The sequence below is a fragment of the Natrix helvetica genome, assembly GCF_964273705.1.
Source record: "Natrix helvetica genome assembly, chromosome: 5".
NCBI classification, from domain to species: Eukaryota; Metazoa; Chordata; class Lepidosauria; order Squamata; family Natricidae; genus Natrix; species Natrix helvetica.
Window position 1 is genome coordinate 75518450 of NC_138551.1, and position 17049 is coordinate 75535498.

Genomic DNA, 17049 nt, shown 5'->3' on the forward strand with positions numbered 1-17049 from the left:
AGGGACAGAAATGAGCAAAAGACAACCAGTTTTTCATTCATTTTTGCCCTCCCCAACCACCAGGAGCACTCTGGAAGCCTCCTAAAGGCTATGAACGACCATTTTTGCAAAGGTGGCGGGATTTTGGGAGACCAAAAATACTGTATTCAGTGTATAAGATGCACCCAGATTTTCACCCTCTTTTTTGAGGGGAAAAAGTGTGTCTTATACTCCAAAAAATATAGTATATGGGGGCAACATTCAAAGGAGTTTGCTCCTTATTTCATTCAATTGTCAGTTTTCACTTGAGTTTTTAAAACGGTGGTTGAAGGGGTCCTTTTGCAGGTCCCATCTAGAGCAACAAAAACTTCCTGCAAATGAATGTGGCTGCCTGAGCTGAACATTAAACTATTTGTTTGTTTTTGGAGATGATACAACAGTATTGGTGGTGTGCATGTCTTAGGCAATTCCATTTATTAAAACAATAGAAATTAATGCTAAAAGCCTTTATAAGCACACAAATCTAACCTGCTTGAGAAACACTGTTTTGTTTATTCCTTTTCTCCTGTCAATGTATAGGTTCCAAAATGAACAAGTGGCCTTAATATGCAAAACTGGAAAAAACACATGGGATCGGTATGACAATTTAGCATCCCACAAGCCGCTGGTTGTTTTAGCATGATGTCCTGTTGCCTGCTTTCAATGTGATGTTGTTTGCGTTTGCTGCGTAGGCTTCAACCCACTCTTACTGAGCAAGGATTTGAAGCATAACTTTCTCTCTTCCTTCCCTTTCATCAGCTCCATCCAGAAAGTGTTGCCCTAGCTTTCCAGGTCCTTTCCTTATGGGCGCAGAACCAGGGTCTAGAACATGGGGGTCCGACATTTTTGGCTTTCCTGGGCCGCAACAAGTGAAGAGGAATTGTCTTAGGCCAGATATAAAATACATAATATAGTTAATGTATATAAATCACATAATAAAATCTAAAAATTATGTTCTTGTGAGGCCACGTAAACTAGCTGGCCGGGGCCGCATTTGGTCCATGGACCTCAGATTGGACATGTCTAGTCTAGAACATTAATTTCAGCAAAGGACCATGTCATGTTGCACTTATTATATGATATATGCCTGGAACATATTTTCATAAGCAGATCTGATTTACTGTATTTTTCGGAGTATAAGACGCACCTTTTTTTCCTCAAAAAAGAGGCTGAAAATCTGGGTGTGTCTTATACATCGAATACAGCATTTTTTGCCTCCCGAAGCCCCGCCCCTTCACCAAAATGGCTGTGCATAACCTTATGAAGGCTTTCAGAGAACTCCTGGGGGCTGGGGAGAGCAGAAATTAGCCAAAAAATGGGCCGTTCCCCCCCCCAGCCCCCAGCAGCACTCTATAAGCCTCTATAAGGCTATGAATGCAATTTTTTTGACAAAAATAGGCCCTTTTTCGTGAAAAGCAGGCCATTTTTTACTCTTTTTGCCCCCCCCATCCCCCCAGGAGCACTCTGCAAGCCCCCCCCCCCCCCCCCCGGCTATTCATGCCTTTTATTTTTTAAAAAATGGCCTGTTTTTCAGAGGTTTGCAGAGTGCAAAAACTTTTTTTTCCTTTTGGAAAGCTCTTTAACTGATGAGAATTACATTGATCAAGTGCTGTGCCAGCAGAAACAAAGTCTTAAGGTTTGTCAGTAATTCCCTTCTCCAGCACATGGATAAATACACCTGGAAACATCTACCTACCTACCTACCTACTCTCTCTCTCTCCCTACCTATCTACTGTATTTCTCTATCTCTCTTTCTATTTCTCTCTCTCTCTCTCTATCCCTCTCCCTCCCTACCTACCTACACACACACTCTCTCTACCTACTTACCTATTATATTTCTCTCTCTCTATCCCTCTCTCTGCCTACCAACCTACCTACTATTCTCTCTCTCCCTATCTATCTACTGCATTTGTCTCTCTTTCTATTTCTCTCTCTCTATCCCTCTACCTACCTACCTACACACACACTCTCCCTACCTACTGTATTTCTCTATCCCTCTACCTACCTACCTATCTACCTACTCTCTCTCTCCCTACCTATCTACTGTATTTCTCTCTCTCTCTTTCTTTTTTTCTCTCTCTATTCCTCTACCTACCTACCTACCTACCCTCTCTCTCCCTACCTATCTACTGTATTTCCCCCTCTCTCTCTCTCTCTCTATTTCTCTCTTTCTATCCCTCTACCTACCTATCTATACACTCTCTTTCCCTACCTACCTATTGTATTTATCTATCTATCTATCTATCTATCTATCACTATTTCTCTCTCTCTCTCTCTCTCTCTCTCTCTCCCTTTATCTACCTAACTACTTTCTTTATCTACCTACCTACCTACTGTATTTCTCTTTCTTTCTCACCCTCTCTATCCCTCTATCTACCTACCTACTTTTTTAAAAAAATTGCCTCTTCAAAACCTTGGTGCGTCTTATACTCCGGTGCATCTTATACTCCGAAAAATACAGTACCACATGCTGCAAAAGAAAAACTCCATTCAGACACATCTCCCCACAGCATGTGGGGAGATGTAAGAACCTGCAAGTATTTTCTAAAATCAGCAAATAGTGCAACATATATTAAATGCTTTATAAAAACCAATCCCATTTCTAGAAGTAAGTGACCAGCATCAAATTAATGTAGAAATTCAGTATGGTGATCAAGGAATTCTTCCACTATATGCTAAGATACATAGGTAAAATATTAGGGGTCTCAAGGTGTAAATGATGACATACAAAATCTAACCATTGATACATTCAAGATTGTCAAGGACTCCCTTTATGTAGTTGGGTAGGGCAAGAATTGACAGAACATCCATCACGTTTCTCCCGGCCATTTGCACAGAATATTCAACCCTAACTTTTTAACCTACAGGAATTTTTCAGAGGGAGAGAGGACTTCAAGGGGGAAGAAGAATTGGGAAGTTTGTCTTCCCTGGAGATGGTTAGCAGCCCAAAAGGCAGTGCTTTTTGTCTATACCTGTGATGGTGAACCTATGGCACTTGTGCCCGAAGTGGCATGCAGAGCCATGTCTCCTGGCATGCGTGGCATTGCCCATTCCTCTTCTGAGTTTCTGACATGCATGCGCAAGCGATGATCAGCTGGGCTTTACTGGTCTTCCATTTTCCAGTGTGGACATGTGTGCCAGCCAGCTGCTCGGCACATGCACAAGCACATCAGAAACCCGGAAGAGGAACGGGTGATGCAGCACATGCGGGTGCCAGGAACCTCCTCTTCCTGGTCACGGCTCAGATGCCGAAAAGGTTTGCCATCACTGGCCTATACCGAAGTAAACCTCATGGAGTTTGATATGGTTTCCTCCCAGATAAGAGATGCTTAGTATTGCCAAGTACCTTAACATAGTGTAGGAAAGAGGCAAGCAATGCACAGGAGGTTCCTCCCAATCCGAATTTTGTTGCTTCCAAATAACTCCCAGATTTTACTCCTGGAATACGACGGTAGTAGAGCAAAAATGCTGATTTTTGGTGGCCCTGTTTTTCCCATTGGGCCACCAGCCACAATCCTTGTACAGCAGTTGCTGTTATTAAATCTGACCTCCTTCTCCCCACCCCAATCTTAGAAGTACTTTCCAGTTGAGACTCTTATTTTTTTTAAAAAAACAGGTTTTTCAGGCTTTCATGTCATAGTTTGGATTCAAATTCTTGCCATTTTAATATTCTAAATTAATTGGCAATTTAGCTATTAAATTTCTCATCGGCAAACGCTCGTCCTTTCTTGGCTTTGACTTTGAATAGGTTTCTTGAATCTGGAAGATGCAGAGCCTGTCAAAAATGCTTTGCTGCTCCAATAATCATCTTTCTTGTGTTCTTTACAAGGAACTTCTGTGTAGCTCTGGGAGAATAAAACTCACAAGCAGGAAGGCAAAATGAGAAGGGGTGGTGTGTGTGGGTTTTTTGGTTGTTGGTTTCCTGGTGCCTTAGGCTCTTGGCATCATTTTCATTCGTTCTTGCCGAGGAGACCTTAAAAAGTGCTTTCTTTTTTATTTTTATTTTATTATTTTATTTATTTCTTTTTTATTTCAGAAACAGTTTCCTTTTTTTTTTTTCTATCTGACGTCCTCAAGGTAGTGAATAACATCAGTGGGGGAAAAAATGCTTACATGAAATCAAGGTAAAAGCTTCCCTGAGGAAAGACTGAATTTTGGTGACTCCATGGATACCAGAAGTGGTATTCTACCAGTTTGGACTGGTTTGCCCGAACTGGTAGCGGAAATCACGGGTGGCCCCGCCCACTCGCCTTGGCTCTATGGCATCCCATTTAGGTCCTTTTTTTTCGCCAATAGCACATGCGTAGAATGCTGTGCACATGCCTAGACGCGCTCACATTTGTTAACCAGTAGGGAAGGTAAGTGAATGCCACTCCTGATGGATATGTTCTTTCTTTGTTTAGGTTGGGGGGGGGGGTTTCCTTGGCAACAATAAGAAAAGAATGGGATGCTTTGTTTCAGTTTCCCAACTCAGCTATTCCCCTTGATCTTCTTTGGGACTTCTTGGTGGAAGTCTCTTATTCTCCCATCCAAATATTGACTAGGTCTGACCCTATTCAGTTTTTTTTTAAGTCAGCTAAATGCTACTACCTTTCTCTGATAATTGTTCTTAAAAATTAATGTACAGGCATTTATTATTATTATTATTATTATTATTATTATTATTATTATTATTATTATTATTATTATTATTATTATTATTATTATTATTATTATTATAGCATTTGAAATACCGTAATTGCTCAGCATCACCTATCCTGGTCTTGCAAGCTCCTATACAACCGATTTAGCCTTTCCAAGACCAGCCAAGGTTACAATGATAACTGTTGAAAATGGAATTTAAAAACCATGAATGAGATTTTTGGGAAGAGATGGAGCAATCTTGGCTCGGAAACCATGATCTCACCAGACATTTGACAAATAACTTACAACACGAGGTCCTGCTCTGATCAGATTGACATAAATGAATAGCAGGTTTTTGTGTGATGGAAGGAATCAGAAGTGGCCCTCAAGTCTTTGTGAAGCTCAATAGAATTAGAAAACAAAGCCATACGCCTTTTTTCAACTACAAAATACCGATTGAAATGAAGGATCCACTCCTTTTTTAAAATACCAAGAAATTCTGAAGCCAATTCTATCACATCCTGTTAACAATACAAGGTCCATCTTCTATTTTGCATCGCATAGACTGCATATTCTATAGCTTTATGACTAACCAGTAACCTGCCTCTCTTATGTCTGCAACTGTCTGTTAATTGTCTTTTCCACAGAATTAGTCATGTCTGGATATATATATGTATATATTTCAAGAATTGACTGAAAGCCAAGATTGTTTTGCGTTACTGTGTTTGTCTTGCTTAGTCTCTTTGGAATTCTTGTCAGCTGCATGGGTCTTTCGTTACTGGCTTCCTGTAGTTGCTGTAGTCTTTGTTCTGGTGACAACTGTTGCCATCCCATAATTATATAGAAAAATGAAAAATGACACTTTTCCCCCCACTCCCTCACAGGTTAACAAGTAAACCACCACCCAGCATACCACCAGTTGACTATGTTCCAGGTATGGACTTGACATTATTAACACCATTATTAGATTTTAGGATTGATGCAGGCATGTAAATCAGAGGTTTGGGATTCAAGATGGTGGCATGTGTACATGTAAGCATCACGTCAAGTAGGGTGGAAGGCAGTCCCTAGTTTTTCCTGAGTTGTGCCTGTCAGGTGATTTATGTGATTGAAATGTACGCTGGTAGTCCTTGCCTTATGATGGGCTTGGTTCACTTAACAACTGCAGTGTTAACTTAATGACCACCATTAATAAGATTGTAAAATCAAGTCAGTCATTATGACTATTGTCATAATATCACATGACTTACAATCAGGATGGGCAGGCTCTGTTATGGTCATAGGTTAAGGACTAATTTATATGTGTTTACTCAGTGATGTGGGAATTACACCGGATAAATCTCTCCCACTTGCTAAAGTAATGTCTCTCAGCAGAAGCAAAATGCACTGCATAGTAACAGTGCCTTCAGCGCATATTATACTTGCCATAAAATGTCCTATGGATCATACTTATCCTTCAGCACCCACAAAAAATCCAGGATAATTTTCTCTGCTTTTAGAAACTAAAATAAACCACAGAAAGTTGCATCAGCTGATAAGTCATGTCCTAACAAGCAGAAAACTATCTGCAACCTTTGTTTAACTACATTTTGGAGGAATAGTCAGGAGTGTCATTTGTGAAGCTCAGCAGGAAAGGATTGCTGTACCTAGGGCATGATTTACAGGAGATCCACTTTGAAGATCCTTTATAATCAAACTCTCTCTCAGCCCTGGCTTTTATACGACTCTCTTAGTTTCATTTTTCTTATGGAGAACTTTGCAGGTAACAGGAATATTTGCCCAAAGAACTTATCTCCTTGTCACTTGGGCTTGTAAGAACACTTGTGTTGGTATTATTTGTACAACCTAAATTTAGGAAGTTAGTGGATGCAAATCAAGCAGCCCACAGCCATTGTGACCAAGGCTCTTTATGCCCATTTTTGAACAAACACTCTTAAAATCAAAGGAAGTTCTTTTACTCATATCCCAGCTCACTCTTTTATTTTATCTTATTTTATTTATTTTGTTTTATATTTTATTTCCTTTGGTTTTTTGTTTTTTGTTTTTATCTTATTAAATTTATTTTCTTTTATATTTTATTTCATTTGTTTTTTTTTTTTATGTGGTTACCCATCTTGTCAAAGTGATTCTTGGGAATTTAACAGTGATTAAAAATCAACAAGGAATACAACACCCATTGATGTAACCACTTGGTTACATGGTTGTGGTTGTGTATATAATAGGGGACTCTGTAAGGCAAGTAAAAAAATGTCAAATGGCAGCCAAGATTTAAAATCCCCTCTCCCTTCTTTCTCCTTGTATGTCACCATCTCGATTTTTTTTTAATTCTCCATGTGGACTCCCCTGGAGATAGGGAACTACAATTTTCTTGCCTCCTGATTTGTGAAATGACTTTTTTTAAAACTGTTGAACAGTCAAGTAAGAGACTAGCATGCAACAAAACAAAACATCAATTACTAGTATTAAATGTATCTGCAGGAATTCTTTCAGCCCTAGAAAGATCTCACAAGGCTTATGAGAACTAATTTACCAGAAATGAAAGCGAAGAAGAAATATTTTTTTCACAAAATGCAAAGATTGTAGATAAAATAAAGCCCGATTATCATTCTCACACAGATTATCCCAAATTTCAACATAATTATACATATTTGATTTGTTTATCCTAATTGGAATTTTGATTTTATACTACCCTGTTTTTCCAAAAATAAAACCCCCCTGGATAATAAGCCCAATCGGGCTTTTGAGTGCATGTGCTAAAATAAGCCCTCCCTCGAAAATAAGCCCTCCCTGAAAATATTGCAATACAGCAGCAGCCATAACGTGATCATGCTCGGCGCCTCCTGCACCTTAAAAATAATAAGACCTCCTTGAAAATAAGGCCAAGTGCTTATTTGGGGGGTCAAAAGAAAATAAGACAACCCCCCCTATCTTATTTTCGAGGAAACACAGTATTGCTATTATGCTTTAAAATGTTCAAAGTTCAAGTATCAAACAAATAAAAAAGTGCTTGGAAGACAATGGCAGCCAATTCAAGCATTTCATGTAATTTATATAATACATTGTCTATAGAGCCTGATTTTTGCTGTACCCTTTATATTAAAAAGGAAGACAATCAAGAAGAATGCTTGAAGATTTTGCTGCCACCCACTTAACTGTATAATTTATTTTCATTAATTTCAGTGGATGTTATCCAAGATTAATCTTTCTAAGGATAAATAAATTAAAATCCACATGTCTTCATTTAATCGTGCTTTAGAGAGCCCCTAAATGTTACCGGGCCCAGTCTATCTGGTTTTGACAAATATAGTGATATAAATAATGAATTAATATTCATGTAATCCTAACTTTATTATAGAACTGGAGTAGAGATGAGAACATTTGTCTTGGACATTTTGCTCCAATGACTACTTAAATATTTAGACTAACCAGTTAATTCTAATTTTTATTTTAGACCGTTCAGAAGAAGAAGAACAGTGGTCAGATGACTTTGTAAGTTTCTTCGCCGCTCACATATTTCCAGGGCATCAGTAGCAGCTGTTCCAAAGATCTTTTGGGCCAACATGCTACAAGGACTACCAAAGCCCAGTTTTATCCTAACAGGTTCATGCTATTGTACGCAAGCCATGATCTCTATTGTAAGCCAAAATACTTCTGCTAGCATCCCACTGTCTAGAAATGGATGCAATGGCCGGTCACCCAATTAGAATATGATTGACCATTCCCATCTGAAAGCAATCATTACAATCTATGTGTAGGGCACCAAATTATGGGACTTTAGGTAATATTTGGGTGTCATTAAAATAAGGGATTCTTTTAGCTGTTGAAACTCATAGCTCATAATATATTGAACTGTTTTTAAAAGTCGCAACTCACAGTTTCCTGAGAGATTCACAATCTTCTTCTTCCAGGACAGCGATTATGAAAATCCAGATCACCACTCGGATTCTGAGATGTATGTGGTCCCCACAGAAGAGAACTGTGATGACAGCTATGAGCCTCCTCCAAGTGAGCATGAGCCAAAGATGATCCCAATACCATTCTCATGTGCTCAGGGTGTCTATGCAGGTAGGTGCATTATGTCCCACACTCCCTGTTTCTCAAGATAAAAATCAATGGTACAGAATTCAAAGAAACAGAAGAGTTTCAAATGGAGGGAAAAGCTTGTTAAGATTCTGGGAGGTCCAAGAGCAGAACATCTGCTTGAGCACACATACACCCTCACCTTCAGACACGCTTTCACGTACATCCATTTTTTGTTCATGGTTTTTGACACATTATAGCCAATAACTGAATAATCAGGAGCAAGTGGAGAAACCTACGATGCAAAAATTATTCTTGACCTTGTATATTTAAATGAATTCCACTGCCTGGAATGATGAATGCTGGTAATTTTAAATTGTCCTTTGGATGGGGTTCTTTCCATGAGGAAAATTCCATCAATTTTCCTCTTGAAAAATTCATACCTGCTCTTCTTCAAGTTCTCATGTTTTAAAACAACAAACCTATCAAGCTTCAAACTCAGCTCATTCTATTAGAATTTCATTTTGCTACATTACCTGCAAAGGAATCTTTTTCATGGATTATTTATGAACATCTTAATTAATCCAATGAGATCTCCTATAATGTCCCTTTCTTATGACACCTCTGCAGGAACTTACTTTTTTTTTTGATCGATGACCAGTCAATGAAAAGATTTGTCATGACCTTGAAAAAAACTGAACACTTCAATGTTAAGCTTTAGTTTTGCCCCAGCCAAATAGATCTGGTCTCAAACCAAATACGGTGTTCCCAAAGATACAATTACCCTTGAGGACTATTTGTTAAAATAAAACTAATCATAATGTATGCTTTTTTTCTGAAATGCTTAAGATGGTTTTGGATGGTGCACTGACAAGCCTCTGATATCGTTAATGAAACTGTTTTTATCTAAATATAGAATAACAGAGTTAGAAGGGACCTTGGAGGTCTTCTAGTCCAACTCCCTGCTCAGGCAGGAAACCCTATCATGTCAGACAAATGGTTGTCCAATCTCTTTTGGACTGAATTGTTCTGTCAGGAAATTTCTTCTTATAGCTTGCTTCTCCCCTTGATTAACTTCCATCCATTGCTTCTTGTCCTGCCCTCAGGTGCTTTGGAGAATAGCTTGACTCCCTCTTCTTTGTGGCAACCCCTGAGATATTGGAACACTGCTATCATGTCTCCCCTAGTCTTTCTTTTCATTAAACTAGTCATACCCAGTTCCTGCAATCGTTCTTCATATGTTTTAGTCTCCAGTCCCCTAATCACCTTTGTTGCTCTTCTCTGCACTCTTTTCAGAGTCTCCACATCTTTTCTGCATCGTGGCGACCAAAACTAAATGTTGGGATTCATTTTATCCAAATTGCTATGTTAAATATTGAATTATGGCTATGGAGATTCTCAGTCATCCAGGTCATGGTTATCTCAAAGGTGCTTTTTCAAGAGGCAACTGGACTTCCTTTGTTTTTTCTTGAAGACATTTCTCTTCTCATTCAAGAAGCTCCTTCAGTTCTGAAGCTCAGTTTTGAATTATAGTTTCAAGTCAGCTTCGGGGTTTGGTTGCCTGGGAAAATCCCAGTGCAAAATAAACTGAATAGGAATCCTTTTGGACCCTTTTTAGTCACCTTGTCTTTAAACAACATAATGGAAACTAACAATATTTTTCAGCTATTTTTTCTGATTCCAAGCCGTCAATAATTCAATACAGGTTAATAATATGACTGCTTTTTCAATGACACGAATAGATCTAAGGTTGTCATTGAGTATTGGACCTTTGGTATTTACTGTTAAGGGATGAAACATAAATTTAATCATATTTAAAAACTAAGTTATATTCTGATATGTTTTTAATATATTCCATGTATTTAATGCAATATATTTGAAAAAAAAAGATTCTTTTAGCTATGTGGTTTAATTAAAATTGGCTGGTCTGAGTCAGATATTTATAAATCATATCTCATTATTTGGAAGAGTCATTACAACATCCAATGTCAAACAATGACTGGAGCTGATAGTATATTATAGTTCCAGCAAAGTAACTTGTGTTTTTGTTGTACAATAGCATCACAAGGATAACTTCAGATATCCTTGTAAAACTTTCTGGACAGCTTTGACAAAGTGTATTACCCATTGTCTAAGTCAAGCAATATAAGTGGTATTTACAATACAATACAATACAATACAATACAATAGTAGAGTTGGAAGGGACCTTGGAGGTCTTCTAGTCCAACCCCCTGCCTAGGCAGGAAACCCTATACCGTTTCAGACAAATAGCTATCCAACATCTTCTTAAAGACTTCCAGTGTTGGGGCATTCACAACTTCTGGAGGCAAGCTGTTCCACTGATTAATTGTTCTAACTGTCAGGAAATTTCTCCTCAGTTCTAAGTTACTTCTCTCCTTGATTAGTTTCCACCCATTGCTTCTTGTTCTACCCTCAGGTGCCTTGGAGAATAGCTTGACTCCCTCTTCTTTGTGGCAACCCCTGAGATATTGGAACACTGCTATCATGTCTCCCCTAGTCCTTCTTTCTCTTAAACTAAACATGCCCAGTTCCTGCAACCGTTCTTCATATGTTTTAGTCTCCAGTCCCCTAATCATCTTTGTTGCACTCTTTCTAGAATCTCCACATCTTTTTGTGGCAACCCCTGAGATATTGGAACAATGCTATCATGTCTCCCTAGTCCTTCTTTCTCTTAAGCTATTTGATGGAGGTTTGCTGTAATAATTAGAAATAGTTTTGAATAATCCGATGTTCTTAAATCAAATTGCAAACGAGTAGGAAACTCAATATATTTAACATCTTTAAGGAAACTAATCTCATTTAGTATATAGAGACCACAGTTTTCACTTCCCAGACGTGAAAAAAAACAGCTTGATCATCTTCAAAGCCATCAACATCAATGTGCTTAAAAACAAGGGGCCAAATTACTTCTCCAAATCACCATAGATCAGGGGTCTCCAACCATGGCAACTTTAAGACTTGTGGACTTCAACTCCCAGAATTCCTCAGCCAGCTAGCTCCACAAGTCTTAAAGTTGCCAAGGTTGGAGACCCCTGCCATAGATCATATAGCATGAAAAATCCTATCGTCTCCATTCCATACAAAAGGGAAGTAAAAACTTTTGATTTCACTTCACCCAAAGAACATCTGTGTCCTTGCCTCCTCTTGCATGTCGTGTACCAAATAACAAACAAAACTCCCAGCTGTTGAAACAACCTTCCTGTTGGCAGAGCTGTAGTCCAGGAGCCAGAAAGCTCCAGCAATATAAGATAGACATTATGACAAATGGAAGAATAAACCGCCCACGAAACTCCACTGACTTTCACAATTGAAAACAAACTGTTTTTAATGCAGTCTCAAGTCCTGTGAAGAAATAAACGTGCTTTGTTCTTGCGTATAATCATTTAATCGGGGGTGAAATCCAGCAGGTTCTGACAGGTTCTGGAGAACCTGTAGCGGAAATTTTGAGTAATTTGGAAAACTGGCAAATACCACCTCTGGCTGGCCCCAGGAGTGGGATGGGAATGGAGATTTTGCAATATCCTTCCCCCAGAAGTGGGGAGGGAATGGGGATTTTGCAGTATCCTTCCCCTACCACGCCCACCAAGCCACACCCACAGAACCCATAGTAAAAAAATTGAATTTCACCACTGCCTTTAATGTGATGCAGACTTTCTCTTGCAGTCCAAAACAAATCCATATGGTTATCGGTGCTATCGAACTTGTTACACTTGAATAGGATTCCATTCCAAGGAAATACAACTACATGAAAATGGAATAAATAATGCATTATTTATTTAAAAGTATATGTCATTTTTTCTTCTGCCATTCACAGATGACAAACTACCTAGCAAGCAGACGATGTGGCCCTCCCCTATTCTGCCCAACCAATCTGCATCTCTATCGAAGAAGCCAGCCAGTTTGCCGCTACTGCCACCTGCTGTTCAGAAGCCTAAACTTCCGCCCAAGCGAATGGATGATGAGGTGACACTTCCCATTGTTATCACGCAGAACAACCAGGCAGAAGAAATCTGCTCTGGCGGTTTTCGCATAAAGCATTTCTTTTCCTTTTTCCACCCCTTCTTGTAAGAGGAGGTTGCATGGCAAATTTAATTGTATCTAAAGCCGCTGATAAAAGACAAACCAGGCTGACAAAGAAAGAGGACGCCAGACACGGAGAATCAAAAGTCTGTCAATAAAGATTTCAGTTGCAAAGCTACGAAATTATACCTAACTTAGAACTTGGAAGATAGCAAGACAAATTACCTGAGTCAACCAGCTAAGGCGAGAATAGGCAGCCTGGATCTGCCTCAAGGTGCTTGCTTATGTTCCACCTGACCTTTGAAAAGTTTTGAAAAACAAAATGATACAAAAAGCAAGACATTAACATGCTACAAAAAGAAAGCATCCATTTCTAAACATTCTTATTTTAAAAAAATAGTTTTTATTAAACATTTTAAGCTTTAAAAACAGAAAGAAAAAAAAATGACAAATACAGAAGAAACAAGACACACATAACAATATAAAATAGTTTTGCAGCCTTCTTTATCGGCTTACATATTTAGTTTTTATAGTTCTCTATTCTACATTGCCTTCCTATCGGTTTTAACATCTGAAATAATGTAATAACAGTTGTACTCACAGTTGTGATAATAATAATTTACATTATGGTCAATACTTTGATAGTAATTAGTAACTGGTTAATTTTTATTCAATACTAGTTTAGAAAAAACAAAAAAGACTTCTATTTCCTGTTTTGGCTTCTGTTTTCTAACCACTTATAAATTCTATTCCATATTTTATAATAATCCGATTCTACTCTTTCTTTTAACTCCATGGTCATCTTGTCCATCTCTGCACATTCGAGTACCTTTCTAATTATTCATTTCTAAACATTCTATTTATCAGCAGAAATGGCTTTGATCCCACAGAGATCCTTCTTGAGTAGTAGAGAACATTCTGTGACAAAGTTGTCTTCTTGAAAGGGAACATCTTGTGTCCATATTTTGGGCTGAGAGGATCTTGTTACAATAACACATGCCCTTGTCATGTCCTGCTTAGACTACTGCAATGTGTTGTATATGGGTGTCAGCTTTCCTGAAAACCCCAACTCCAATGAAACTCTGAGACAGGCATTTTCTCAAAGCTCCCATTTATTAGAGTAAGTATACAGGCACATCTGGGGGAAACCCGAATCTGAGATTTCTGGGCTTTCCTTCAGTAAATCAAAAGTCCAAACCACCCCCTGCACCCATCAGTCCATCACCTCGTCCAATCCCAATTTGTCCCAACTCGAGATATCACTCCATCCATTCCTTCTCCAGATGCAGGAATACCCTGACCTTGACTGAAAAGAAGAATGCTATTTTATCTAACTACATCCCCTCTGCTAAATCCCCCCCTCCTACTTTCCCAGGCACAAAAATCTGGCAGTGTGGAAGCATCCAGTGTTAATATGGCTTCCAAAGCTGACAGTGGGACTGCTTTTTAGTTCATTCAAAAGCTGTATTTCGCGCGGCCATATGCTGACCAGAATTCACTGATAGAAGCAGTGACGTGCAGTCAGGGGAGGCAGGGGAGGCAGAGCCTCACCACTCTCATCATGAAAAAAAATTACTCCGGGAAGCCATGAAAGTGGCTGGGAGAGGAGCACCGCTTGGTTTAGCCTCCCTGGACATCTCAGCAGCAGCCCCAAGTGTGCCGATCTCGCCATTTTTTGCATCGGGCGAGCCCGGGATCCTTGCAAAGGGAATGGGATCACGTGTGCAGGCGGCTTCTCAATGCCAGCCTCAGATCAGCGCAGCTGCAGTCCCCTTCATGTTGGCTTAGGAAGGAGGGGAATGGGACCACGTGTGCAGGGGAAGGGGATTGCGGCTGTGCTAATCTGAGGCTGTGCGCGGCTGAGGAGCCGCCTGCACACGTGGTCCCATTCCCCTTGCAAGGATCCTGGGCTCGCCCGATGCAAAAAATGCCTAGGTAACATCATCAGTGCTAGAAAGGGGGGGAGGAGGAGAGCCTGTCTGTCCCTTTCTGACATTTCTGAGAAGAGAAACTTCTCCATTTGGGTTGCGCCCGTGCGATCGGATGACGCGGTTTGATGACGTCACCAGCCTCACCAGTCATAAACCTCACCGCTCGTCACTGGATAGAAGCATGTCTCACTATGAGATCTCAGAGTGAAGAGCAATCTCTTATTCAGGAAATAGATCCTTTCCATATGAGATTAACTGGTAATGCTTTTGACAAGATAGTCAAAACGTGGTTACCTGGATGAGTCAGAAAATGGACACCATTAAGTTCCATTTATTTTAAAAGTTGAAACATTAGCAACAGCACTTAGGCTTATATACCGCTTCACAGTGCTTTACAGCCCTTTCTAAGTGTTTTACAGAGTCAATGTATTGTTCCCAGCAATCTGTGTCCTCATTTTACTGACCTCAGAAGGATGGAAGGCTGAGTCAGCTTTGAGCCAGTCAGGATCAAAGGAATTGAACTCCTGGCAGTGAGCAGAGTTAGCCTGACATACTGCATTCTCACCATTGCACCATCGTGGCTCTTTTGGAGATGCATAAAACTTTACTGAACATAGAGAGGAAAGCATTTGTTTGCCTTATAATAAACATGCAAATATTAAGTCATCGCTGCATTTTCTTGTAGGCAGATTATGTTGTACCAGTTGATGATGATGAAGATGATGAAGACAATTATATAGAACCCACAGAAGAAAGCACTTCACAATCTGAAAAACGTAAGGTTTGGATGATTTTTTTTGCAACTTCAGAAAGACAGGGATGTGACTAGGGCATTGACTGAAATATGTGAAATATCACAGGGTGTGTGTGTGTGTGTGTGTTTTAAAAAACAACCTGTTATCAGAGTTTTGAAATCATATTAAGTTTTCCTTTTCTTATGAGAAGGCAAGGACTTTAAAAGGGAGAGCAGAAGACTGGGTAAAAAATTAGGGCCAAGTAAAAAAATAGCTTCTATCTATATAAATAAAAATGTAATGTTTGTTTGTTCAAAATCTCAAATCTCTGAAAGTCCTTCAACGATTGCTTTGAATTGTTGACACAACATTGCATTCAACTACGTGCATGTTTTTATATATGTATATTATATAGATGTCACACCTGTGACAGGTAAAAACATGCTTTTTGTAAAAACTTGCTGTTTTGAAAACCAGCGCCATCTGCTGGACGTAAAAGCAACACACGCTATACCATAGCCTTCATTTCTTGAGTATAGTATATTCGGAACAGTTTGGCCTCTCTCCAGCTTCGTCCCAATGGTCCCTTTATATGCGTGGCTGGGCTGCGGCTGCACCCTTTCCCCTTTCTGCCCCTCCTCCAACGAGCTTCGCCATTTCCACCAAGGGGAGCCAAAGCTTTTCGGCCTCCCCCTCCCCTCTCTCTCCTCCCCTCCCGCCAGGCCTTTGCTGTCTGCAGCAGGGCAGCACCTGCCCCATCCCTTGGCCGCCTCTTCCCACCCTTAAGCCGACCTCCCACTGCCCAGCCCAGTGGAGCTCCAGAGGAGGTGGAGGCAGAGGGTCTCCTCAGCCCGGCCGGCTGTGAGTGCTTTCCACCTCCCTCACAGGGAGCCAGCTATGGCCTCGCCAAGGCAGCTCCGACGGGGCGGCAGCGGTGTCAGCCTGAGGCGCAGTGGGGCTGGGGCGACCGCTGGGTGCCCCGTGAGGCGGCGACTGCAGCGGTGATGGCATCTCTGGATGGGGCCGCAGCCAGCTGGGGCTGCCTCACGTCCATGTCGCCAGGGGAGGCTCTTTCCTCTTTCTCCTCCTTCTGCTCCTCAGGGGACACAGGCCGCCTCCTCTCACCGCCACCGCTGAGGGAAGCCGGGTCAGGGGCGGCGGCCATCTCCTCCTCCTCTCCTCCTCAGCTCGGCCAGGCCGGGGCCTGTGGGAGCGTCCTCCGTGGCGGCTCTTGCAGGGGCCACTGTGGCTCACTTCCATGCGGGGGCCGCCTCTGCTGGGGGACTTGCGCTTTCTCTTTTCTTTCTTTTCCATTTAACCAGACTGGGCCACAGCAGTGCGTGGCCGGGTACAGCTAGTGAGAAATAAAAACAGTGAGAACTAGAATCTTGGCAGCTTTTTAAAAGATATTTTTTGGGATTTGGCAGACGTGTTACTTTCATTGTACTGTATGTAATATATTCTGCTGTAGGGTAGTGTTTTTCAAACTTGGAACTTTAAAATGTGTAGACTTCAAATCTCATAATTCCCTATGCTGGTGAGGAACTCTGGGAGTTGAGTTTCAGGGATCTTAATGTTGCCAAGTTTGAAAAATATTGCCCTAGGGCCGTGATGGCAAACCTATGGCAACCCCTCTGTGGGCACCCGTGCCGTCGCTAGCTGCTCTTTGGGTTTCCAGGACT

General features: G+C 40.6%; 1 protein-coding gene across 4 annotated transcripts in view; it reads left to right on the forward strand.

Annotated features, from left to right (window-relative positions):
• The window catches only part of BLNK (B cell linker), a 128700-nt gene that overhangs the window by 88562 nt on the left and 23089 nt on the right, over nt 1-17049 (forward strand). For 3 of the 4 annotated variants that reach the window (XM_081954003.1, XM_081954001.1, XM_081954000.1), the window contains 6 exons: nt 559-615; nt 5526-5575; nt 8093-8130; nt 8550-8706; nt 12497-12645; nt 15319-15409. In XM_081954003.1, coding sequence (XP_081810129.1) covers nt 559-615; nt 5526-5575; nt 8093-8130; nt 8550-8706; nt 12497-12645; nt 15319-15409 — 542 coding nt within the window. The remainder of the gene's footprint in view (nt 1-558; nt 616-5525; nt 5576-8092; nt 8131-8549; nt 8707-12496; nt 12646-15318; nt 15410-17049) is intronic. The other variant, XM_081954002.1, reaches the window with a different exon arrangement.